The following is a 27,906-nucleotide window of genomic DNA, read 5'->3' as shown; positions in this document are numbered from 1 at the left end:
TTACTGATTCTACTTTGAATCTCTCTCTCTTGCGTGTGTATAAGAAATAACATAGATACACTTGTATATGGATTTCTTTTTTTTTTTTCTTACATCTTTAGTGACAGGGGTGACTGAAAAAGCATATTATGCTCACTTCATTCAAGATTCTTAAGGACAGGAACATCTTATGTTAAGATACGTTCAATGAATTCACAGTGTTCTGATTTACCCTCAAGATTCTGGGCTTATCATTTCATCATGTCCGTTACTGTGATGAACACAGGGTCACAGCACTGGGATCTGAAATGCTCATCACACTGACAGTCAGAAGCTACCAAAGCATACCCAAGACAACTCTCCTGGCTTCCCCCCCACCCCTGCCTCCCCCCAATCTGAGATATTAAGAAAACAAAGTTTTCAAAAGAAATGTCTCTGATAAATTTAGAAAGACCTTTTTCATCTCCATGGAGTTATAAAGCTTTGTACCTACCACAAATTTCTGTTTGCTTTTACTCTGCACTGCTAGGTAAGTCCGGCTCATATGGCTTTCTCCGTATGCCTGTTCACAGGCCAACTGTCAGAAACAGGAGAAATGTGAGTCTTTCCACTGACTTTAACTTCACCTAAAGTGATGACAGGAATAAAGGAATAACTGCCACATAGCAGAACCTCATCCAAAGGCTGCACAATCCCGTACTTCTCTCTCTCCACAACTTCAACAATCATCACCACTGCCTTTCCCCATCTAGTTCTAGTTTCCCAAAAAGCAGTGAAATACTTCATGCAATTCCTTGACTTAAGAGGAAGAAGGCCCAAACCATAGCCAAAATCACATTCACAGTAATTGTGACTTTCAATGTACCAATGACTAAAATCTGCATTTCGTCAAGAACAGTCATCTTATCAATCTACCATTATCTGCTTAGCAAGCAAGCGCTGCTGGCCCTTAGCTGTCACCAAAGCAATGTCAAAAGGAAAGAGGCAAAAAATTATTCCAATCTCCAGAAACGTAATCATAGTTCGTGACATAACTGCTCAAATGCTACTCGTATAGTTCTTCTTTTGAAGCATTAGATACAGCCTGGCGTACAGCAAGCACGTCTCACAGACTTTCACAATATTAATTTATTGCAGAGAGCAGGCCTCATTTCCTGCCATCAGTACAGTAATAGATTAGCAACACTTGTATTAATTCTACTTTCTCTCTTGCTGAATCTCAGACAGCCTGTATATTTGAATATTGAGTTTATTTGTATGGCTAAATATAACCTGTATGTTACTGCACTGTGTACTTTCTTGAGTTTGACCTATACTTTTCAAACAGATTTAGAATTACCCACAAATAGGTTCACATCCTACCTGGAGTTTTGTACAAAATCATACATGCTGCATGGAAGGAAGGCAGGGGGTGGGTGGGTGTGCATGCGCATGAATGTAGCCCACAATTTTGTATTTTTCTGAAAAGCACGTATTACCTTACAATGAAATTGGAAATATAAAAATCCTCTCTGATAAACATTTTGGTTTCTCACCAAATACCCCAGCAGTGGGATGCCACTATCCAGGCACCTGCATTGGATTACTCTCTGCTTTCTTTGCCTCAGACAGAGATTGCACTTTTTTGGAACAGAAAGGCAATTTCATGTTAGTTCTGTACAATTAAAAAACAAATAAATAATAATAAAAAAAATATCTATTTCTCTTCTCAGTGACCTTCCAGGAATGTTTTCAATCCCACAGTACCTTTGGCTCATGTTAAATTTATCATAATTACTATTTAGACAAACTGAGAGATTAAAGCTACTTAAAGCTATAGTTAAAATAGTCGTAATGCTAAAACTAAGCATTAAAAGTTATTCAAGAAAGTTTTCAAACCTACCACCTCTGTAAATCTATTTAACTAAGTTTCTTGATAATCTTGAAAACAAAACAAACCTCGTAATGATTGTTCCAAAAAATTGTAGTTTAACATGTTATATGGTGCCTTATATTTATGTAACATACAATTAAATTATTATCAAGCAACACAGAGCAACCTTTGTAACTGAAGCTAATTCACTGCTTTTACTTTAATTAATCTGATATGATAATAGGTATACAGATGGATAGTCCTATTTGTGCAGTTGCATGAACATTTTCTATTTGATTTAAAATGAGGCAAGTACCCCCTAAATTAATAAATGCTACCATGTATGCAGACACATGAAATGAATCATCAGATTGCTTCCCCATTCAGTTAATCTGAGATTTTTTTCCAAGTGCTAAAGCACAGGCACCTATAGGAACTTCATACTGCCATAAACTTCATTCTGCCATATTAATCAGGCAGCAGGCACTCTATCACTTAAACAGCTGCTAGACAAGGACTAACAAGAGAAACCAGGAGGAATTCCTGCATCCCTGTCTCACTCCGAGATGAATAATACATCACCCACTACCAAAAATAAATCAAGAAAAACATTTTAGAAGAGTCTTATCTTTTTAGTCGCTAGCAGACTTGCAGTGATACATCTCAGTGTTGGTACAGGTGAAAGCTGGCCATATGGGAACAGGCTTCTGAACAGGGAACAGTGCTGTTGAAACTACAAAAATTACGTCAGGTCTGGGTATGGTCCCAAGTTTGACAAGCTGCATTATACAGAGGTAGAACACACATGCACTCACCTTTTACCAATATGCAAAAGAAATTAAGCCTATTTCTTACTATACTGCACCTAATGTATAAAAGGCAACAAAACAAAAACCAAATAGAAAACATCAATTAAGTGCTGCATTAAAGCAGCACTCTGAGGATGATGCAGTGTTTTACAAGGACAGACAGTACTCTCACACCAAACTCAGCTGGGTTTGTGTTGTTTAAGAAAAGAAGGCTAGACCATTCTTCTTTTCAAGGATTCTGGTCAACAAAATCTATGACTTTGATCTACGTAACATTTCTTTTGCAATGCCCAAAGCACAGTTTTCAAACATAGATTTAATTAAAGTTTACTTATCAACATGGTCTGAACTTTAAGCGTGTAATAGACTCCCTGAACCACATGATTTCTTGCATTGCCAAGTTTAACGAAGAATGCTTTGCCCTTTAAAAGACCAACTCCTCAAATCCACAAATGCTGTGGTTGTACTTAAAACACATGGAAAAGCTCACAGAAGACAACAGCATCACTAGCACATTAGGTTAGAGCTGTTTGTAAATGACCGCAATTCAGGGCCAAATCTATACAGCCCTACACATTGGAATCACAACTTCAATGCATTAAGAAGTGACTGCAACCAAACCTATCTACCACGCTATTTTTTTATTTCAGAGTAATCTGCATTGTCCCTGGCCCGATGGATCATTCCCTTTATGCTTACATGCACATCACTAAGCTTTTAAGCAGCTCTACATGCTGAAAGAACAATGTAGTGAAAGCCACCTGGATTGTCCACTGAAAATCTTCATTAGATCCTTCTGTACTTCTTTTGCCACAGTGCTGAATCTGTCCAATTTCATCACTGAATCTTCAGTCAAACCCCACCAGGTTAAAACAGGTGCAATGGATTTTACACTTTGAAGAGAGATGGCTGACAAATTAATTTTTAAGAATATATATTGTTGCAGCAACAAATACAAAAAGATAAGAACTTAGCTATATAATAGCAAAACTGAAAATCCAAATAATTGGATTACTTCTGTTCTTGTCTGCAGATAGTCTAAACCATGTTTATACAAGGCAGCAAGACCATCTCTGCCCCATATAACTGATAAATTAGCACTCTAGTTTTTAATCTCATGTTAGACTTTTAGTTGATCTTCCAATGTAATTGCTTTTTCAACAGCAGTAACAATCAAAGGACTCATAGTAATGACTTTCACAAATCGTTATTAATTTAGTAAAAAGTGGATAGAAAACATATTTTGCTTTCTCCTTCTTAAACAGGAAAGCTCAGCTTTAGCAGCAGAGTTCAACAAACACAGATTTTTCACCAATGTCATGGCAGCAATTGTGTGAAAAATTAAATGTTTCATAATGAAACTTTTCTGCCTTCCAATATGCAGGGGGAGAATCCTTCTTTAGAGAAAACTCTGGTAGAGGAGTAGAGGGTATATGAAGAGAAATTCACATTTCTACAATATCAACTGCTAGGATTGCTAAAGTAGCTCCACTTCTCCAATCTCAATCACAAGAGAAAACTTGTGGCAGGCACCTTCAAGCACTCAAGACCGCAAAAGCCATGGGTTACTCACGAGACGCTACAGAAGTAAAAATCCTGAGTGTCCACCGTGAGTCGGTCAGGATCAGCACTACCATGATAGCAGCTACACCGTGGCTGGCAGATCGTGTAATAAATCTCCTATTTTTCATCTGATAGTAGAACAAGGGGGACAGGATTATCAACCCGGTATCTACAAATGACTAAGAAACTCCATGGTAATTAATAAAATCCTTAAATTATTCTTTTTATCACTCACAAAAAAAAAGTGATATATAAGTGGTCATTACCTACATCATTTCCTACCATTTCAAATTCGGAAATGCTGGAGCTCTGGTTGCCCCTATAATTTAATTCTGCTCTACTGCACCTCCATTTTCTGGAAGCAGGGATACTTTTAAAAAACAAATTCACCATAATCCAACTTTGGCTAACTGGATTATGACATTTTCCCTTCTTTGCAGTCCTCCACTTTGACATTTTCTTTTCTTCAGAGTCCTTCACTTTACAATCTATGCACTCCTTAATATAACTCTGAATCTGTCTAACCTCATCTAGCTTCTTTTCCTCAAAAAAAACCCTCAGAAACTACAGATTCCCTTCTGAGCAACTTTATTGCCTGTGCTCACTAGGGTGTGACTCAAACCTTCAGCATCAAACACAGCCTGCTCCCATTACAGCTACAACACTACCTTCACATCTTCACATGTTTCCCTAGAGATGGCAATCAGCTTCTGAACCCAGTTTCAGGAGAGCAGAGAAAGGAGATCCTGTTCAGTTCATCCTGCTCTTTCCTTTCCACTTCCAGCAATTGTGCACTTGCTACTCCATCTGCAATCCCTCTAGGGAAGACAGATCTCTGCCTTCCCACTCCAGCCCCCCAGGCATGACTGGTGGAGCTGCTCGCTCTCTCCTTTCCTGGAGACCGAAGATGCTTCATCCCTTGTAGGGTTTTACAAGGTATATGAGTTGTCAAGAGCTCTGTACTCAGTTCATTGTTTCCAGTGAAGCCAAGAGGAAGCCTCACATGCTTCCCTGCTACTAAAAGCTGCAGAGGCAGCTCCTGCTGCACCTTCAGCAAGGGCACGAGCCCAGCCCTGAGGTGATCAATGAGGCAGCGCCCCAGGGAGAGAAAGGCCACAGAGATTTTTTTTACTCTATTCAAACCTGGACTGAGAGTCTACATGTCAAGTATCAATCCTACCGAAAGCGGACAGTGGAAGAACAGAACTTCTTGAAAGAAAAGTTGCAAGATTTCTTTCAGATCAGAACATTATGGGCAAAAAGGGATTGCTGCCTGCTTTCCCTGGAATAAATCTCCAAGTCCCAGCTCATATTTCCATGACACCACTCAAAAAAACCCTCCCTGCTTCTAAAAGCCTGTGAACTCAGTGGGAATGTGCAAGTGTATGAAGTCAGCCACCTGCATAAACAGAAGCAGTATCAAACCCTAAATGATTTCATTAGCTAGATCACTATCTCCAACATGGCAAGTCATTTTGTTTTCAGAAGCAGCAAGATTACAGCACACATATCCGCACACACATGTATTTCTATAGCACAGTACACAAGAGTCTAGAACAGGCAAGTGGTCATTTATTCTAAGTAGCAAGAGGTGCTTCAGGTGTTGGTTTAATACAACCTGCCCATACTCCTAGAAGGCGTGCTAGGATATTTTCTGGCAGCTTGTCTTTCAAAGTCTGCCCAATTCCATCCTTATATGCACTCAAGCTGGTAGCTCCTGGATAATATAGCTGCTGGGAAGCAACAAGGCAGCACAAGTCCCCATCATCAGTCTGGCACCAGTCCTATACCTCAGAGCATTTCCTAGAGTGGGAGGGAATACAGGTGATGCTCATTGCATACCCATGTCTTGGCAACCTACTTTACTTCAGGAGGACCACAATAATCAGAACCCTTCCTTTCCCACCACTAGGTAAGAAGAGTAGTTTTAGATCTGCATCATTACCCAAGAGAAATATTTTTGCTCATTTCTAAAGAAGTTTATTTAACAGGCCAGTTAGCCTCCTGCTAATCATCTCTCATGCTGGATAACAGTCTAGCAATGTAGACAAAACTATACAAAAGTGTTCTGGTTATTCTACCCCTCTAACTTTGCCAGCTATGCCAAACTCTTCAGTTTCAGGAACATTTTCAGCTTCCCTTCACTGTGTATAGATGAATGTGTTGCTATTTTACATTTTTTAAAGCATGCTCATGACTCAAGCTTCACGTGGCTCAGGCAGAAGAAAAAACATCACTTGGAAAGAGTGTTCGCCAGACTGAACACAAAAACACAAGGTGAAACAGTTACCATGTGAGTGTTCTGGACAACGTATTAGAGGACTCTGTGTCTACTGACTATCGGTGACACCCCAAGAGTTCAGCTTAAAAAAAAAATTACTATTTCAACCCTTTCAAAATATCTGGGAAATGTTTTGATAACCTATTTTATTTTTTATGCAATTATCACTATTATATTTCTTACTAGTCTCTTTTGGATTTCTAACTACTTACTGTTCATTTTTCTTATTCGAGGTTCACAGTTTAATTTCTTGACCTACATCCAGTAAAAGTTTACAACGACAAAAACTTGATAATCCCATGATGTAGTTATAAAATTGGTTAAATACATTCGGCATGTTTTTACAGGAGAAAATTATATGGCTCTGCAGAAAATTTTACAAGCAAAGATATTTAGACAAGTGCTACATCAGAAGTAGCACCATATGTTCCCAGCATGAAAGACAAAATGCCTGTAAAATGAAAAGCAATGATTTTTTTCCAAAGCTGCTGCCCCAAGAACTTAAAAATATGTACTTATTTCAAGTACCAAATACTCAGACCAATATGATTAGGAAGAAGATGATTAAAATACCAACAGGTTGCTAAATCATGCTCAGGACACACAACCTGGTGTTCACTCTAGTTTATAAGTAAGATTAAAATAGTAACAGTACCAACGTCTCTTTAATCTCTGCACTGGTTTGAAACATTAAATTGCACTCAGAGCACATTTCCTCCTAAGAAGTGCCATTAAAAACCCACTACTTAGCATGGCAGGAAGCTGCTGTAATTGCAGTAACTTTCTACTCATAACAAGAATTGTTACTGTAGTCCTGTCATCACATATCACTGACTGGAAATGTTTAGGCTGTCATTTTTGAACGTCAAAGCCTGATTCCCTGATGAGTGTACATTACTACGGAGCTTTAAAATCCTGGACTGAGTTCTGATCGGTGCCATTCATAAACGTTTTTAGCAATGACTCTGCTACAGTTACTTTGTATAGGAAACCTGTACCTTTTGGCAGACAGCGAGAACTTTTACCCAGTCTTCCCTCAAATACAGCCACGGTTTCACATGGCTTTAAGTAAACATTTCAGACTGCAGTATTTGATAGACAGTAGCAGCAACCACCTACCTGCCAGAAATTAGTCTACCAGCATTCAGCCAAAAAAATTCTCAAAATACACTAGTTCACTAAGTTCCTATCTTCCACATCTGCCAAGTTACACAGATGTTCAGACTGAGACTCGTCGTGGAGATTTATATCTGCTAAGTACCACTTCCCCTCTTCCCTAGCACATTCACGAGATGCCACACTAAGGATTGATTGATATTGAGGGCCAAATGACCACCTTGCCAAAATACTCTGTTCTCATTTTTTTTTAGTGTATAACAGCTTTCATTTTCAAAGTTTATTCTGATGAAAGATAAATACTCCTTTTGATTGTATCAGTTTGTAATCTGAAGTCCTCAGCTGATAGCTGACCATGCCTCTGATTCATAGCAGCATCTTGATTTCGCAAATGAAGACAACTACAGCTACACAACTATTCTGCAAAAACAGGCCACAAGAAACAGGACAGAAAAACACAGCTTCCTCTAGTAAAGCTATCAAAGAACTTCAAGTTTGGATTCATTGTAAATCACTTTCTCTATGTGCAAGGACACTTTTAAGCACCGCTGTAAATGCAAAAGGGTACATTAACATCTTCTAATATGCCTGCTGCACTCATACACAAAAAATAATTAAAAATACCTTTGTTCCCCAGATGGCCTGGTTAGCATAATTCAAGAAATTCAGGAAGGAAGGAAACATTGCCTTAAAAGTTGATTTTGAAAGGAAACACATTGAAAATGTTTGTATCATGATTGTCCATAAAGGTGTTTTCTAGGCATGTGAGTAACCTCAGCCCCACTTTTTACACCACACTCAAAACAGACTAATCTAAGAAAAAAGCTGTTAGAAAAGTGGTATGATGCAATGGAATCAGTAGCTAAAAGTCAGGAAATCTGGATTTAAGGTTTAGTTGGTGGCTGATTAATCCTGTCTTGTCGTTTGTTTAGCTCAAGGTTCTTCATACCCAGGATGATGATCACAATGTTTGCTTCTCTGGTAAATTGTTTTGACAACTACTGATAAAAAGCGAAGTAATAACCAGGCACTGTTAATAGGCGTAAGAGTTTACTCAGGTTAACAGCGCTTTATACATGTGAAGGTCTCAACTTCACAAAGCCATTTTTTCTGACTTTGTGCAACTGATTCTTTAGCTACAATCAGGGAAGCATTCACACATGTAACTCAAATCAGGTTCCACGGATTGATGTTATCCTGGTCAACACACAAGAGATCTCCAGGGCTAGAACCACCATGAGTTAATCCATTTCCAGCTGAAAAGCCAAAGTGCGCTAGTCAGCTGCTTTATCCCCTAACAGTCATGCAAGACTGGTCCACAAGCCTCTGCAGGCTCAAACTCCACAGTTAGAAGCTGGAGCAAGGAGAGGACTTCCTGATGGCTTTCCACAGCAACCAAGTGAGCAAAGAAAAACAGCAATGTCCTCCTCTCCTCTAGCACTCCTGGCTGGTACCACAGTCCGCCCACCCCTGAGATCACAGACTTGCTTTGGACCTTTCAGAAGCTCACAAGACTCGCTGAAACACAGAAGCAAGCTTTTGCAGCACGAACCAGAGCAAAAATTTTTGGTCCAACCGACTGGGCCTGAAAAAAACAGACATACTGCTATGGCAATTTCCAGAAGCATCATTAGTCTGCTGGCCAACATGTAACAGATTTTCAGTCTTTCTCTCTGCCAGATGATCACGAATTCAGCAAAATTTAAACACACCACAGACACACAAAACAGGCATCTGAACATTTATTTTGCTGGATTTCAGATTTAATATATATTTGGGGTTGGGTTTTTCAGAGTTTGGCTTTGTGTTTTTAAGGCTTTTCTGCACAATACACAATTAAAAACATGTGTTCACAAAAACAGAGCAAGGTAAACAGGATACAGGATCCAATGACTCCGCTGCAGTGATGCCGTACCAGAAGGTGAAGCGAGCACACCTTGGTTTTGAGGAGGGCAGAGGACGCTCAGATCTGAGAACACTCCCCATGCTATGGGAACAGGCATCAGCAAACTTGCATGCAATGAAACTGATACCGAGCCTTATCTGACTACCTATCACTAAAATCTCACGCCTCCACAGAGTCAGCCTCTAGCCCAGCTGACTGGTTTGCAGCTACTAGGCCACATCTTGCACGGTGTGGAGGACAAGCACCAATGGAGCTCAATGCAGATAGGCCCACAGATTACAGCTTAGTCAGCATCTTGCCAAGCCAAGATCTACACTCATCCATCCCTGGACCTTCACAGATCTGCACCTGACTTAGGCCCTGAATTACAAATACATTTCAATTGCTAAAAGGATGGCATTTACATACAGAAGAGAACCGGGCCTGCAATCTGTAGGTCAAAGAGACACTTCTGATCTACACCATTATACCAGAGATATCTACATTTGTTGAAATATGTCTCTGTGCACATGCAACAGATCTCTCTGGATGTGGCTAAAACTGAGAATATTCTCAGCTTTATCCTCTCCAGATTCCTGATCAGACTTCTGGAGCAGTGACGAAAATTGTCTCAAAGACTCTTTCCCACTGTGTTTCACCAGACATGATGGGACACGAATTTAGTACTTAACACTGTATCAACAGTCATGCCAGCTAGATGAGCAAACCAACTTGCCAGTTTACCTATCATCTAGCTAGCACAACTATTCACACTGCTAAGGCACTGGAATACTACACTGATGGGTAAAAACACAGACCAGTGTTTGGAATTAAGATGCTCCTGGTTCCCTGAGAAACAGCATTTCCTAATAAACAGAATACAAACATCATCTCGATTTTTGTCACTCTGGGCAGTGAAAATCTACTAATCACTTTCATCTTCCATTACAGATCCTTTCCCAGGAGTTTCAAGAGCCTCTTGCTTCCTATGCATCATGATGTATTTCTGAGCAGCACTGCAAGAACAAATCAATTAAAATCTAACAAAATTTTGGGAGTATTAAAAGCACTTAATTTAAAATGTTAAATTTGAGATCAAGGGTCACCTGACTGCATCTTTGCAGTCAACAGCCTGTTTCTCCTGTAACAAGGACAATGAATATCCAAAAATGGCACACTGGGTTTAAATGACACGTCGGATTAGTATCTAACCTCAATTTACTGAAAAATACATCTGCTAAGTGCACCTCTACCACACACAAAGTAGACAGAGCCAAGGTTTGCTACATTTAAAGTATAGATCTTTTCAAATTAATAAATTCAACAGATATTTTGCTCTTAAAGCAAACAAAAAATATTTCTCATCCAAACGTTCTTCACTAATCCTTCAAATGTCCTTTTCCCAAATTGATATCAGAATCAACTCTGTCGATTTTGTTAGGTAGAAAAACAAAACAAAACACCATCCAGCAATAGAGGTGGAATAGAATATGTTGCCCAGGAAACCAACTCTTTGCTTCAGTGCCTGAAGTACACATTTCCAGGTGGCAGTTGATAAGCATTGACTTGTCACTTAAGTACAATACACTTTGTTTAATTTGGATTGTTGTAGATTTATCATCAAAGAGGGTCAAGCAATTCTTTTTGCACTACATCTCTTTTTGGACTTCCCCAAGTATCTTTTCAGTGTTCCATGGGTCTACAACTGGATGTACTTGCAGTAGCGTGATCAATACAAGGAGTTAGCGCTATCCAACTCATACTTGACAAAACCAGGGTGATGGAGTGACTCAAGAGGATAAAACTCTGAGAATCAAGCTTCCAAGATAGTCTGATCAGTCACTTCCATGCTGTCAGGCAATCCAGCAATTAGTTTTTATCAGTCTGAATAAAACTTTTCAGTGTACTCTAAAAGGTCAAGAAATCCTTCCATTTTATTACGTTCACAGAGAAGGTAAAACACGCAACTACCAATGGCTTAATGCAGAAATAAGGATTTGTTTTAATATACTCAGGATGCTTTTGTCCTCCTAGTTCTCAAAAGTATTTGCGCATGCTATGGTTGCAAGCGGTCAGAATGTAGCATTCAGCATTACTGACTGGAGTGTAGACCAGGTGTCAAGTTCCAATAACAAGGAATAAATCAAAAAGTTCTTAGCACCTGTACCTGGAGAAGATCTGGTATCTTCTGCTGTTTAGTTAAGACTGCAGAGCCTTTGGTCTTGGTGGTTGGAGAGCTGGTTAGGAAAAAAAACATTGTTGGAATGCTTTGCTTTCATGTTTTCTTTATGGACTTAATGATATTGCAAAAATCTGAAATTCAAAATCTAACTTCAGGTTACAAAAAATTCTAAAATGGACACAAGCAAGCAAGATGAATGACAGTAACAGACATGTGACTTCATTCAGAGCACTGCAAAAGCATGGATATTTAAGTATCTTGCTTCTGTCTGGGCATCCAATTTCAGTGCAAGTCAGGTGCCAACTAGGAGTGGAGTGCTCAAATACTTTGAAGGATCTAAGCCAATTTTCTGGTTCTACCTCATAGCATTCATGTGCTTGTGCTTGTCATATTCAGCTGCCGTCAGTGAAACATTCTTTCTCTCTCAATCAAACACTTTTAGAGACCCATCTTAATGTCATTGGTAATGTTTTCAGACCACAAAAATCATAAGATGGATTTTTATCATTAGGATTCATTCGCTGTAAAACAAAAATAGTCTCAGAAACCAAGAGGGGATGTGGGTCACCTATCAATGCTTTTCTCCAGGCTTATCTGAACTTCACACAAACACGAGCCACATAGTGATGAATCAGCCCTGTAACCTTTGTAAAAAGCATATATATATCTTTTCTTTGAATCTAAGCTACAAGTACATGCTCCAAAAGCCTACAGCAAGTGCTGATCAAGGCAAATTTCACAATTCAGAGGAACTTAAAAGAGATGCTATGAAAGAAATCTAGTGAGTTTTCAGGTCAAACATTTGAAGGAGGTATCTCACTACTGATCAAATTAGAGAAGTTTGATATTACAGGCATAAAAGCTCTGGAATAATTTGGGTAACCTTGAGGAAGTACCAAAATAGAGACCTTTAGAAGACATTCAACATTGCTGCTTATCACATGGCTCACTGTGCTTTTTCAGCTGTAACATATGTTTTATGCTTGACAGTGCTTGAACACTACTGGGTTTGATTAGTCTAAATAACCACTTAAATTATTATATGGACTTTTACAAATCAATATTTCAAACCCTGTCATCCTTTTTCCCCTTCTCTAACCTGACATAATATTTGTAATAATTCAGTGCAAATTTCACACATATCACGCAAATGAAAAATAAAGTGTTGAAGAAACCTGTACTTGCTGAAGTAAAGGTGCAGAACTACTGAGTTCTTCCTCTTCCAAGAAGGTACAGAAACAATGCAAATATGCCAAAAGTTTTATAGCAGAACTGACAAGTTGAACTAAGGCTATTTGTTATTCATAGTCTTCACATAACTGTTCATCTTTTAAGACAGCCTAGCTCAAGATAGCAGCTTTCCCATTCACAATCAATAAATTTGCAGCATTTACATGCTGTGTACCAAATGCTCATGGATAGATCTCAAACCACAATCCTCACTCTTTTTTGTGTATCTTGCAGAATTGAAAGCACCAAAGAAAAAAAAAAAAGATTTACAAAACTACTAAATACGCACAGACTAGAATCATCAGTGTAGTTATTTTATTAAAGACAACTTTAGTATATATCCTTCTCCCCATTTATACTTGTATAATTCATTTCCTCTGAAATAGGTTGCTGTTACTACTAGTGTATCTCACTGTGCTTTCAGTCCCACTGTCCAAGGCCTCTTCCAGGCTAATCCTTCCCTTTTCTCATTCGTTTGGTATCTTTCTGTTATGACACTGTCTAAAAATTCCATCACAAGCGATCAGATTTCAAAAGAAGAACTCGAAATAGCACAAAATGGGGAAAGACAGAAGGGTGGATTTTTCTCCTTGTTCACTTAAATATGCTTTCAGATTTCTTGATTGTGAATGCCCCACAGATTATAGAAGATTCTTAATTCAGGTACCTAAAGGAACCGAAGAACATTACTAAGCCCCTTCACAGTCCTTCAAGTTTGCACTAATGGTGAAGACCATATTATTAAGTCCCCAAGGAATATTACGAGCCACAGCTGGAGAACGTGTGTGGAAAAAATTGCATCCACATACAAAGGAACAATGACCCAAAGAACCAGAAATTAGAAACTGCCACACTGGGTCAGACCAATGGAATTAGTATTTTATCTTCTCCCGCTCCATCCCAACAGGGACTGGAACCAGCTGTTTTAGATAGAGGCACACAAAAACTTCTGCCATTAACAGCAACCGAACACCACACCAAAGTGAAATTCACCCTGAGTTTCTATTACTTTCTAACTTACTATTACATTACTAAGCTGATGTTTACCTTAGACCAAATGAATCTGATCTCTTCTCCCAAACACCATTGATTCCCGTATTATCTTTCATTTTGTATTATCCAAAGGAACATATGATATTTCTCAGAACTTCAACAACCATTTTTGGGCTCTGCGCCATTTCACAGCAATGAGGGTCTGGCTAAATCTGCTAGTGTGGCTTAAGAGTTAGTTAGAGCTGAGCATCCTATCAAGATACTTCTCCAAATTCCCTGTGCAGTGCTCTATCCCTTTTTCTTTACTAAGGCTTAATATGGCAGTTATCTTCAGATCAAGAACACTGATGGTTACACAGTAGACTCTTCTACAGATTTAAGTATAAGGTTGTGGTAAAACCAATCATACCACAAGCACCGTATAATTTGGTTTTAATCTTTTCACAAGTATGGATGTGGTATATTAAGGAGTATTTCTTTCTGTATTAAGCAAAATTCAAAGCTCAGTGTTTCAGTCCTAGCTGATTCTCTTAACAGAGACCACCCTTTAACTACTCAAGAAGCACATGCAGACAAGATTTATATCAAGATCACTACTTGAAGATAATTCTCAATGCTCTCTCAGTAACTATGTATCTGTGTATATGACAATAAGACCTAAGTTAAGCTGAGCTTCAGTTTACTAATTAAGACATGACTTACTAGCTCAGAAGCAAATGAATTTTCATTGCTAGAGTCATTTTCTTATGTACACAAAGCTTTATTATATCTAGTTAGATATCCTGTAATTTGGAATGCCTCACTGTCCTTGACTCCTGTCAACAGCTATGCACTTTGTGTGTGAATGGTAGTACGAAATTTTAACCCCACGCTATACTGACTGCTATGCTCTTCCCTAATTGTTAACCCATTCATCTCCAATCCCTGTACAACTGGCAGCAACTCTCCATTATTAATTTCCTAATAAAATTTTAAAAGCCTCAAAAAAAAAAATTTCCATGGATAGGGCAAAAAAGACAGGACACTCTTTGATTAACACATATAATATAACCCACAAGGCTGAAGTTCTTAAGCAAGCAGCACTTACCAAGAGTTATTATAATATTCTAACTCTGCATTATAACTGCCAGAGTTCAGAGAATTTGACAACTTAATCACTGTAATATTTCTAAAAACATTTTACTACTATAAAATCATAACACTATAACTCAGAAAGCTGTGCAAAGGACTATGTTACAGGAGGTCCTGTCCTCAGGTTAAAGGTATTCTCTCCAAGCAAGGACTCAGACAAGGCTTTAATGTGAGGACTCTCCATTCTGGCACTAAAAAAAAATAGAATAAAATAAAAATCTGCCCACATATTTCAGGCAGACAACACTAACAGCTGTGCAAGCTCCTGGTGAGCTCTCAGAGGTAAAGGCAGATGTCTTGCATCTTGACCCAATCACCATAAAAAATAAATAAGCTTTTCTATTGTCTTCAGTACATAGCAAAACAAACTCCCACACACTACTCAGAAAATAAATTATTTTTAAAAACATACAATGAAGTAAACAAAACAAAAGAAAAATCAGTATGTCAGATCCATCCCAGGTGTAACACTAGTAAAGTCAGGGATGTGCACAAGCGCTGGCTGGCAGAGTGTTTGTCAAGACACCGTCAATAATGGCAATGTGATTTATTGTTAGCCTTTCCTTCTAGAGGTCTGTGGTCAAACGTCAGTGAAGTTCCAACAGACACTCAAAACAAGAGATATGGCCACACATCTCAAATTAATTAGGCAGCCAGCACAGCTGCTAACCTCCACTTCATACTGGTTAAATGCTTGGAAGATAAGGGCACTATTCACAAGTCTGAAGGGAGAGTTACTGAACGTGTAACTGTGCTAGACCACGTGAACGGGGCACAAGCAACTAACTCGTCAGCAGAAGCTGTATAGTCAGCACCAACTCCAACCTTATTAACATACACACACACTCATCACAGGCTAACATAGACCTTGTTCTAAAAGATACATGATATACCAGTGGTGGTTTAAAGATAATATACCTATATTCCCTACTCTGATTCTTGCTTCCATCAAAGAAAGGCTGAACTAGCATCGAGAGTCTACTGCAAAACAAAGTCATCTGTGTAACAGGATATGCAACCTAAGGGAAAAAGCAAAAAGTATAAAACTTGAAAGTAGCGACTTGACAGAAAGTGCTGCGTCCTGAATGCTTCCTATATTTCCCACTGTATCCTGCAGTACCACTGCCTGTCTGTCATCAAATAGACAGGGATAGAAGCAAACCTCTGCGATCAGCACCAGTCTGTTTGCCACTTTGATCATCCCCTGAACATTTCAGTAATCAGAGTGCTGGAACATCCATGTAGCTGTTTGAAACTAGGCAAGTTTCTTTATAAGGAGAGGCATCTCTCTTCCCATTAACGTATCAATAGTTTTGCTGGAAGGATGATCCACTTTATACTAAAACATTCAAACCCAAACTGGTTTTGTCAGTGAAGTTAAGGAGATGTAAGTGTAAACTTCTCCCAAAAGCCCTACAACACGAGTTTCTAGTAGGGTCATTGTTTTGATATTACAAGTCACATTTTCAGTTTGATAAATCACTCCACCATAAGATGCACAAGATGCATAAATTATTTGGTAATAAATACAGCACACTCTAGTCACATACATATTCACCTATCATTCCCCAGTTCTCTTACAGTGTGTAACAGCTACAACTAATTTACAAGTTTGACATAAAACCTACAGAATTCAATTGGAAGACTCCAGTTGATATAAAGTTTCAGAGCTCTACACTTTGAACAATAAACTTCCAAAATAAATAGTAGATTACTTCATACTGGCAAGCAAAAACTTCTACCAGTCCTGTAGCCTTTATTTATACAACAGGTTACTCTCAAGAGTAAGTAATGCTGTATCAGGCTCCCAATGGCAGATGTACATTGGTGGGTTCCACCAGGAAGGCTCAAGTCACACACTAAGTACTGTACGCTGCTATTAATGACAGGCAAATTATTTCCATTTCAACTTTAAGAAATGTAACATGTAAGCAAACCTACATTGAAACATGACATCATCTATTCAGCCAGCAAGAAGTGAGCTATTTCCACAGAGAGGATATCAGTTAACTCAGTCACATTTTCTCTCTGAAGTCATACTGCCGTTTCCCCTTTTCACTCAGCACAGTATTTTCTGATTTTATTTTCCTTATAAGAAGTACATTTATAGCAGAAATTGTTCAAAATTTAAACTGAGTCTCCATTTCGCCTACAAACACCTTTGCTCAAGGAGGGATGCTGTTGAATTTGTTCTGTAAGAATCCTCACACCTCCAGCAGTATATATGGTGTTAGTCAGACTCTTTACTTCTCTTCATTAATAACCTCAGCAGGAAGCAAAAAGCACATATGAAAGCCTTCTGATAGCTTCCTTTCACACAAAAGTCAAAGCCCAGAGTAAAACAAAGGACTTCTTAAAATAGAAAGTTTACAATAAATTGCTTAGAATAAAAAATACCACTTAGATTGCAAATGCTGAAAGCACATTAGTTTGTATAGAGGCACTTATACCCCACATATTTCTGTCAGAGTTAAACTGTCATATATTATTCTAGGTTGCATAAATGTTCTCTTCAAAATGTTTCCACCACTGGTATTTTCTCTTCTAATGTCAGCAATCTTTCTATCCCAAATACCTCTGTGATCATTATCCAGAACATTTAGGTGTGATCACAGCAACAGATTGTTATGTTTTATTTGGTTAAAGCCTTTAAAATGAAATACATATGTTTTCAATTAACACACCTCAAGACAATTTTAGTGCTCTCATCCCATTTTCTGTCACTCCAAAGGTTGAGGACACCCATTTCAGAAAAGTATATAGGAGAACACAGAAGTAATTTTTTTTTAAGTTTTATAAATCGTATAATGAAAGCTAACATATCATACAAGAAAAAATACCAAGATCAAACCTTTGAGCATAGAAAATGAGAAGAATTATGAAAGGAAATGTTATCATCTCATCCTTTATTCCTTCAGCTGTGCCCATGGACCAAGGATAGCTTCAGACTGAAGTAACTTCCCGCATACTTCATGACAGCTTAAAATTTGAATGAAGCCCAAATGATTAATGCATATACCATATCCTGTAAAGCAGACTACAGCTACACATCATATTTCTGATGGCATTGTAGTATTATATTGCCACTGCCTTAAGTTTAGCTTAAGAGTTTGTCAGAAACCTGCAAATACTCTAACTCTGTTCCCCACATCTTTACATACAGTCTAAGTTCTGCTATAGATAAGCGAACACATTGCTGCCCTATGGTCACACAAGTGCTGACAAGACCAGAATTCTGGGTAAACAGGAGCTGCTGCAGCATACAGAAGCTCTCATTTCAACAGGAATAGCCAGGCTGTTTGCGAACATGCTTTCCAACTAGGAACAGCAATTCCAGGTAGATAGTAAATGGTACTTTTTAGAATGAGGTCTGACATGCAGAGGAATACCTTCTCCTCTCAGACCTGATTCAGAATCCAGTTAAGACCAAGGAAGATGGGACAGGCTTGTACTGAGCCTGGTAAGTTCTGATTACACAGTTAAAATATATTATTTACTCCTTTATTTACAGAGGAGTCAAAAGACATTAGTCTTTGCTATTTGTCACCTAGGATGACAAGCACTTCATTCTTGCTGCTCAAATGAAAGTCACCAAGTACTGCAATAAGATTAAAAGTGCCCTGCAAAATAATCACACAGATGTGCAATCAAACATCTATTAGCTAGATATACTCCAAATTTTAAAACAAACCAGGTTCTACCAACATGACATAGTATACTTACTACATGATTTTGTGATAAGAATCAAAACCAGCACCCTTTTATACTGCTCATTAGAGCTTAGGGCCAGGTTTCCATGCCACTTTCTAACTCATGTTTTCAGTTTCAGCATTCCTTATAACAGACACAAAAGATGAGGATTTTCATTACAGCTCAATGCACAATTCCCCATCTATACTCAACTGGCAGGTTCACATATATAGGTACACAAAGACCGTGCAAATAAAGATTTACACATTACTTTCACAATAACAAGTGATAGTGGTCAGCACTTTTACCACTTCCAGATTCACTGTTCTCCTCCACAACTTTACAGTAGCTGACAAAATCTAAACACCAGAGACCCAAAACAATTCAGCCCTGCTGCAAAGACCAAGTATTTTCCTGGGGTTTAAGGCCTCTTCCTCAGAGCAAAGCTCTCAAGAGTTTTACCACTGACCAAGGTCAGACAAATGTCAGAATTAAACCTCATGCTTGCATCAAATTGTATAAATACAAAAGAAGAGAGGTTTGACAACTTACGGGTGAGAGAAGTCCTCTGCACACTCTGATTACATAAAGCATAGGACAGGCAAAGCTCTGATTAAAGTCAATAAACAGACTCCCAAATCACCAGCTGCCCTCTCCAGCATTTTGTGGCTTCAGTCCAAGTTGTAGATAGTTGAAATACTCTGCACAAACGACGCCGGTCAACTCAGGTTTAAAGTAACAACTGCTTTCATTGCATGGTTAATAGTATGGCTGAGTTCTTAGCAAGACTATTTGGACAAAAAAAAAAATAATCAGAAAGCCCATCATGTTGGGAGCAGAAAAACCATATCTCTGTGCACGAGTTTTAAGAATATATACTTAAAGCCTTAGATCACCTTTCTACATAACCAGTTGCTGGATTGCTGAACATCATGAGTGCAAGTAAAAAGCCACTTTTAGGAAGTCTGGTTCCATACTTCCTGCTACTTACAACCAGGTCAATTTTAAACAGAAATAACTGAATGGAGAAAGAAATACATATTTAATGAAAGTTTTGCAAGATCAACTTTCATAACTCATGTATTACACATCTTCACACAGTTGTCATACACTCATCTTACTAATCATTTCAAAATCATTAAAAAGAGAAGTCTCTACACTTACCACTTTGGGGTTCGTCAGCCCTGTCAAGTATATGAATTTCACTGAAAGTAATCTGGATTTACCCCTACAGAGCAGCTTATCTTAACTGAAGGCATTCTGTAAAGTGATCACGACAGGTCAATGGACCGATGTGAGAGCGCGATGTGATAAATGATGAGGACAGCACCCAGCACAGAGCTCGCTGCTTCCTCCATCTCACAAGCAGATCCAACAACAAGTGGTCAGTTCCACTGATGTCAATACAACTCTCATAGCTGCTTATAAAATGGAAACACATGAACTCCATCCAAGACAATTTACTAAGGCAAAATTCTCACTTTCCACAGAGCTTGGCTTCAAATCTAAATTGAAAACCATTTCTTAGACCTTTAATCTATGATGCTAATTTCCTTCACAAAAACATCTCAAAGCACATAGAAGAAACAAAATGGAACAGACTATAGAAATGCTAAGTCTATAAAAAGTTACTTCTACAGCATAGTAGGATGTTTGAACTTAGGTTTTGATCATTTAATTTGCTGTATTCCATTCATTTCAATATGATTGTAACTGCCTGTCTTTCAACATAACAAAATACTTAAACTGTGACTATCTTAAAAAAAGAGTAATTAATTTCAATCAATGAGGATACACAACTCTTAAAAGCTAGGCATGTTTATTGGCTGCATTTCTAAAATGCAGCAATAACAACACAAAAAAACACCCCTTAAGAGCTTCCTTAATTTTTAATTTGTTATAAATTAAACATATGCAAACTCAAGGCTTTGAAAAGCTTTAGGAGCTATCAGATTCATTTATACTGAGCCTTGCTCTTCATCTGAGGTCTTCTCCAGAGTTATGGAAAACGATGCAAAGGAGCCTTCCATCAATAAACAGGAAATTTTAGAATCTTTTAAGCTACACACAGGGTAGGTTAGGAAAGTGGAAATGAAATTCAAGACATTCACCTCCATTCTGCTGACTCAAATACACACAGGACAAGAAACATGCGCAATTCCTTTCTGATGTAAACAAAAATCTACCTAGGGACAAACGGTTTACATCTACCAACCACAGAGCAGGACCAAGGCCAAGAGCTGCTTCTTGATACCTTACACCAATACTCAAGACACACTTTTCCTCTAGTTTTTTAATCTACCCAACACCTGCCGGATGGACAAACAGTTAATTCACTTGCTAAAGGAATAATGCTACCACCAGACTTATAACATTTCATTTCACACAAAACATTAGTCCTTTCCCAGAAATAGTTGAAATAGCACTAAAACTACCCTAGTAATTTTCAAAGTGAGTTTCCACTAAATGTATTGACCCACCATTCATTCCATTGTATATACTTCTGTGGTGAGGTGATAGGTCATCTGTTACTTGTCTCCTGAGGGTACCTTCTCTGCTGCCTCCACTGAGATGTTTGAGATGCTCTGGGCTCCCTCCATAGTGTTGTTTGAGATGCTCAGGGCTCGTACCCCTCACTTTGTGGAGATGTTCTGTACTTCCACTCGGCGTGTGCTTTTGAAGATGATCTGGGCTGCCACTGCTGTGCTTTTGATGCTCAGGGCTACTACCAGGCCTCTGCTTTTGAAAGTGTTCAGGGCTACTACTCAAAACATGTTTTGGGATAGTTTCTGGACTGCTGCTGCTGTGCTTTTGTTGTTCAGGTGCTTTGACAATGGTTTTGTGATGTTCCGGACTTGGTCCTTTCAGGTGATGATCAGGACTGCCAGAACTCCTAGGCTTCTGCAGGTGCTCTGGGCTGATACTCCTGTGTTTCTGGTGCTCAGGACTTCCTTCACCCCGAGTTTTTTGAAGATGCTCTGGACTAGTACTTGGATGATGTTTATGATGGTCTGGACTGTCTGTACTTCCCGTGCTAGAAGTACTACTCCCATCACCAACATCTCGTATATAAGTACTCGTCGCAGTTAACTGGCACAGGCTGATTTGGCTGTCAATAGAGCTCCGGCTGCCTGCTCCACCACTCTTCTCCTCATCCAGCAACACACATAATTCTTTCAGCTCCAGGTTTTCCTTAACCACTTCTTCTTGTCTCACTTCCAGCTCTTTCAGCTTCTGTAAGTATAAGGCAACCTCTTTGTGCATAACACTAGCACTGTATCTGCCCAGTCTCTGCCATTCACGGGATACCTTCTTGCCTTTCTGCCTGTCATCATCCAGAAAGCAGCAAAGGTCTCTCAGTTCTTGGTTATCTTCTTGCAGCTTCTGGTTGATATCCTTTAAAAGAAAGATTATCATGACAGAGAAGTGTCTCAAAGAATTTACATTATACCATTACCGTTATGCAAGCCAGTGAACAGCACTGCTAGAAACCCATCATCTAAGCACTCAGGTGAGGCATCAATAACTGTGTGTGTAGATCTGGCACATTATAACAGCATCATGCTTCAAACAAACAAAGCTGCTGTCCAGTAGAAAGTGCCTACAACATGGAGCTAGTCTTGAAGGGTTCAAAGACTAACTTCTGAGTATAAAAGTTTCAGGTGCTTAATTAATCTGCATGCTAAATATCAGCGTAATTTAGCTCCTAAACACGGCAAAGATCGTAAGCACTCTCATGATGATCTCAGTCCCTTGAGAAATGTTCACCTGCAAGTTATTGCTGAATAATACTGCAAGGTACATCAGAAATTGTAATGTCACTTAAATAATTAGTAACTTTTATACTCTGTATTCCATAAAGTATATTAATATATAAAGATGAACATTTTAGAGATTTTAAAAATTGGGATTTTGTTTGATTTTATTTCAGATTTGCATAAAAGAACCTCGTCAGTCATCACTTAATCAGAATTGCTTCAACCACTCTGAAATGAAATAATCTGCTTTAATAGATTTTTCACTCCTAACAAAAGTAAGTACATGATTCCATGCCCTCCTCTAAGTGAGCAACAATCTGAAGCAAATGCTATGAAGCAAAAATGTTCAAGCTATTACTACAGCAGAACAGTATGACAAAGAAACTATTTTCAGTGTTTTCATCCTCCTAGTTTTACTAAACGGGCTTGTGACCATATTTATATTTCTCCCATTCATTCTAATGTATGGTATTAGAAGCAGAGATTAGCCACAATTGTTAAAAATCTAGCCTTATGGAAAGACCATTTTAGCACTGTTTCTTAAGAAAAGGAAGCTTTTGTAACTCCACTGGATTTGTGCACACGCATGCGTTTGTCTGATCTTTGCCTCAAAATGACTTTGAGCTTGACCAATTCCAACCCGTATTTGACAAAGGAAAATTCTCAGTGAGGCTATAAGGTATCCTTAAAAATCTGTGCTGGTGAGAAGTACTTAAAATGACCCCATGGTGGAATTAAAAAGTTGTGGAAGCCCACAACTGATCCATCAGAAGCAGGAGGCACCTATCCACCAAAACCAGGCACAGCTGGACATTCTTACTCATGCACCAGTTATTTCACACAGGGCAAAGGAGGTAGCCGTCCAGCCACCAACAGGGCTTGAAACCTCGTTCTCCCAAGTTCCTTTCGAAAGTTCCAGCTGAGGCACCTGAACAAAAGGCGGAAGTTAAACATCATTTGAGGAGTTTGGAACCGAGAGAGGAATTTGTCGCTCCTTCCTACACATCTTGGTGTGGTTTGTACTTATCTGGAAGATGCACAAATCCCTATAATGTCACACCTTTGCACATAACTGGAAGAAACTACTGTTGTAATTTAACTTACATTTACAATGTAAGCTTTATTTTTACTGAAATACTATCATGAGTGGGTCTTTTTTACCCCCAGACACCATATATTGTCAAAAAGAGGGAGGACACACACCCTCATACTTTGCAGAACAGCAAGACTTGGGAGACAGGAACAATCTTCCCTCACATGGTGTTTATTTTGTGCCACACTTAAAGGCGCTTTCTCAAGAATTTAAGGCCATTCTACAAGCAAAGAACTCTCTTCTGATGTACTCCCATGGAATAATTCAAAAGCCCACACTGCATCTCTGCCTCTCCTCTCCTTCCCTCCAACCTCACCCCACTGAAGGAATTTCCTAAAAACAATATCCTTTCTCAAAGCAAGAAGACATAAAATGTTTTGTAGTCATGCCTGCTTTGAGGTAATTTTCTAGGTCTATAATACAAGTGTACATGCTACATTAGGGTAGTTACCTGTAAACAGTCACACTATCTTCCCAATCCTCAGAATTGAGAAGGAAACATTAGGAACTATGCTTCTCATGCAACATGAGTGAAATTAAGAAGGGCTAAGTCATTACAGACTTGGTCTGCCTCTGACTGTGGTCTGCACAAGCATCCAATTGAAAACAGTTCATTCCGAGATGCATTATCAGACATCTTTTCCAGATGATAAACTAGGGACCGGTTCTGATCACACCGACAGTGAGCCCAAGGGTTTGCCATCACCTGCCATGCGCTGCACTGCATCCTGGACATGACCAACTCTCTCCAGCAGCCCAGCAGACTGCCTGCCGGATGAGTAAGTCATCTTAAAATAGTGACAGGAAACAGCATAAGCTACACAAAACCTTTCGAACGTCTACAGGTCTGCACACTACTCTTTCACACGCACTTCAAACAGGATCAGTTAACCTTACTAAAAAACGACTAAGTCTAACACAAAAGTGACAAGACTCAAGTGTTTTCACCACCCCAAAGCATACTGGGGCAGAGCATACAACAGCTGTGCTCCACAGCCTGCCGAGTATTTGGTCATCTCGATTTCTAAGCGGGATCAAACGCTATTCCCTCCAGTCCTCGTTCAGTTTTCGTGCGATTCGCGTAACGACTCCTCCCAGACCATCCACCTGACGAGATCGCTCCCGGCGGGAGGGGCGGGGGCACACGGAGACAAGGCAGAAACTTCAGGGCTCCCACCCCGCGCACCCAGCTACCTTCAAGCCGCGGATCTCGCCGAGGTGGAGCTGGAGGCGGCGGTTCACCTCGCGGATGAGGTTGCTGTGGTCCAGCATCGCGCTCATCTTCTCGGCCTCGGCGCGGCGGAGGCTACGGATCAGCTCCTCCTTGCTCCACTTGAGCAGCTCCTCGTCCGACACCTTGGACAAGTCCTCGGCCGGCGCCGCTCCGCAACTTTCCGTCGCCACTTTCGACATGGTGGCGGCCCGGCAGCGCCCGCGGAGGGGGCACCCCGCCGCCGAGGGGCTACAGCCCTCCCGGAGCCGCCCCACCGCCGGGGAGAGGGCGAACCCGGAGCCGGCGGGCAGCTCCTGCGGGAGGACGGGGGTGGCCCCAGCTCCAGCGCTGGGCCGGGCTGGGGTCGGGGCTGGGGGTTGCGAGGGAAACCACTGGTGGCCCCAGGCAGCGGATCCTGGAAAAAATGAGGAAGAGGAGGAGGAAAGGGTGTGGAGGAAGCCGGGCCACAGTCTAAGGAGCAAACTTCCCCCGTCGAGAAGAAAAAACAAAACAAAACAAAAAAACAACCACCAAGACAAAGGAAGCCCCAACAAGCCTGGCTCTTGCAACAGGTCAGCGGCGTTCGCCTGGTCCCCGCTGCGGCGTCAGGGCTGCCCGGCCCTGGAAACGGTGCCTTTCACGGTAACCGCCGCTCCTCGGCGGAGGGATGCAGGCGCGCCGAGCGGGCAGGATGCGAAGTCCCGAGCCGACGCACCATGGCGGGCGGAGGGAGGGTCGGTGGGGCCGGGATGCGCGGCGGGCGGCCCGGCTCCGCCGCAGCGGGAAGAGCGGGCCGGGCGAGCGCTGCCGGCGCCAGTGGCGGGCGCGGGGCGGCTCGCGGCTTTTCACCGGGGCGCGCGCCACGTGCGGGCCCGCGCGGGCGGGCGGGGGCTGCTGAATGGTCGAAGCGAGGGAGGGCGGCGCTGTCCCCGCGCGGCTCGCGGGCGCCACCTGCCGCGCGCTGCCCGCCAGCCCGGCAGGGGCTGCCCCGGGGCGGGGCAGGGGGAGGCTCGGCGGTCACCGCCGGTTCGCGTCCCGCCGGCTGCTGCTGCTTCGCCGGCGTGCGCGGGAACGCCCGTGGTGAGGGCCCCGCCCCTAGGCACACCCGAGGGGTCCGCGGCCCTGCGTCTGTAGCCCGCCGTCTGGGGGGGCCCTTCGGTGAGCAGCTTCACGTTTGGAAATAAAGGTACCGACACCCCCCCGCCAATCTCGGGCTGGTCCCTGTACCGGGGCGGCTTGCGAGAGGTGGCGTTACGTCACCAAAAGCCAGCACTGCCTCAGCTTTCACCTCATCTCATGTACAGCGAGAGTGCTTAAGCGTTACAGAGCAGTCATCAAGCAGAACTGGACACAGTTCCTTACTGCAACTCTTCACTCGAGCCGAAGGTTGCATGCCATGAAGTGAGCTCCCCACAGGAATTAAGATTGGGATAGTCATATTTCTTCCTTCAGAATATTCCATTGCGGTGTTGCAAGAGGCTTACATTTCCCAGCTTGCTTAGAGATACAAACACTCTACATAAATCTGCCTTGCAGATGGTTTGAGAATGAAATTTGATAAGCCGTTCATGCCCCTTACAAATAAGGTGATACGATAGGTCTCAGTGGCACAAGTGAAGGAAGCGAAACTATTAGGTGAATAATTGGTTGAATTCCCATTTTTAAATCACCTAGTTCCCCCTGAACAATCCCCTGCAGGCAGAGGAAGGTGCCTCACTTAATAGGTCCTTACTACCTCCAAGTTTTCAATTTTATAATTACTTAGCGTTAAAGAAGATTTCTGATTCTTGAGGGGAAAATTTAAAGTACTTAATAGCAGCACTGGCAGATCATGAGGCTGTAGCCCCATGAGCAGAGCTGGCTCTGCAGAAGGCAGCTGCAGAACACATGACCTGCCCGTCCCACGGTCACTGTCCCAGCTGGCTCCCTTGGTGTTTTGCTGCCTCTGGCAACTCTTTGCCCTGCCTGCTGCCACAGGACCAGACTAGCCAAGGAATCTTTCCTGCTCTGGTCCTATTTAAAAGTTGCCACAAGAACAGTTAAATCAAATGCTATTCCTTTGTTCTTATTGCTGATCTTCTCCTTGAACTTATCAGCTGTCACTTGGACATAATAAAAGTTCTCCTGCTCCTATCCATCTTGGGCTACACTTTGCATTTTCACCATGCCAAAAATTCCTACATGTTTTCCCTTCCCAAGCGCTATTCAGAGATATTCTTTCAGCTGATCCATTTTTCATGTACCTCCCGTTTCCCACTGACATGCCAGACCCTCTGGTTCCATCCAGCCGGGTCCCAGGATGACCCAGCAAGGGCAGCCCACACCAGCTTCCTCCCATAACAACCACTTGCCAAAGTCCCAGCATGGGAATCACACTTGCACTGCTACCACAGGTACAGGCTGCTACTCAGGACACAGGAGAATTACCCACCACTCCTACCACAGGCAGTACCTGAGCCGCAGAGCGAAGCGCAAAAGGATGGGCATGTTTGCCGAGCTGCAATATGAACCCTGAAGTCCATCACTGTCAACAAGAGTTTCGACAAAGCATGAGCTTTGCCATCACAAAATCCCATTTCCTGATCAGCACTAAGTATTGTGTGAAAATTTTATCTTCTCCAAAAACTCTCCTATTGCTCTCTTAAATCCTCTGAAAATTTTTCCACTGTAAAGAACAAAGCTTTAGATAAAAGCATCTGACCAGCCACAGCAAAAATATGGTAAAAGGCCATAAAAAGGAGCTATCATCTTTATGCCCAAATATATTCCATTTTAATGCAACTAAAAAAGAACAGCTTGGGGAAAAAGCAGCAATAAATAAAGGCTTTTCTTACTCTTCTTATTCAGCAGTATATTAGTTGAAAGGTCATATGATGTTAGATTATTTTAAAGTTCAAATGTATTTCTTTCCATGAAATAAACAGTTGACTGAAAAATGTCTGAAAATTTTTAATCTAAAAGCTTCAGGAAAGAACGTCCACTCGCCTCAACGTTAACAGTGTTTGTCAGGAGTAGCATTTCACAGCTTTTGATCATGGGGTGCCATGGAACGCAGGGATCTGAGATGAACAGCTTCAGGGAACACTGCGTTCTCCACCAATATGAAACGCCTCCACATTTGTGTCTTCAGG

General features: G+C 40.9%; 1 protein-coding gene across 2 annotated transcripts in view; it reads right to left on the bottom strand.

The window, feature by feature from the left end:
• CCDC85A (coiled-coil domain containing 85A) overlaps positions 1-24,975 on the bottom strand; it is a 78,527-nt gene extending 53,552 nt beyond the window's left edge. For both annotated transcript variants that reach the window (XM_009948794.2, XM_086460796.1), the window contains exons 1-2: positions 24,757-24,975; positions 21,192-22,107 (exon numbers count right to left, since the gene is read on the bottom strand). In XM_009948794.2, coding sequence (XP_009947096.2) covers positions 21,192-22,107; positions 24,757-24,975 — 1,135 coding nt within the window. The remainder of the gene's footprint in view (positions 1-21,191; positions 22,108-24,756) is intronic.
• Positions 24,976-27,906: the final 2,931 nt, after the last annotated feature.

The sequence above is a fragment of the Leptosomus discolor genome, chromosome 2 (assembly GCF_034619465.1).
Source record: "Leptosomus discolor isolate bLepDis1 chromosome 2, bLepDis1.hap2, whole genome shotgun sequence".
NCBI lineage: Eukaryota > Metazoa > Chordata > Aves > Leptosomiformes > Leptosomidae > Leptosomus > Leptosomus discolor.
Note: the sequence above shows the minus strand (reverse complement) of the source record. Positions and strands in the feature narration are given on the sequence as shown.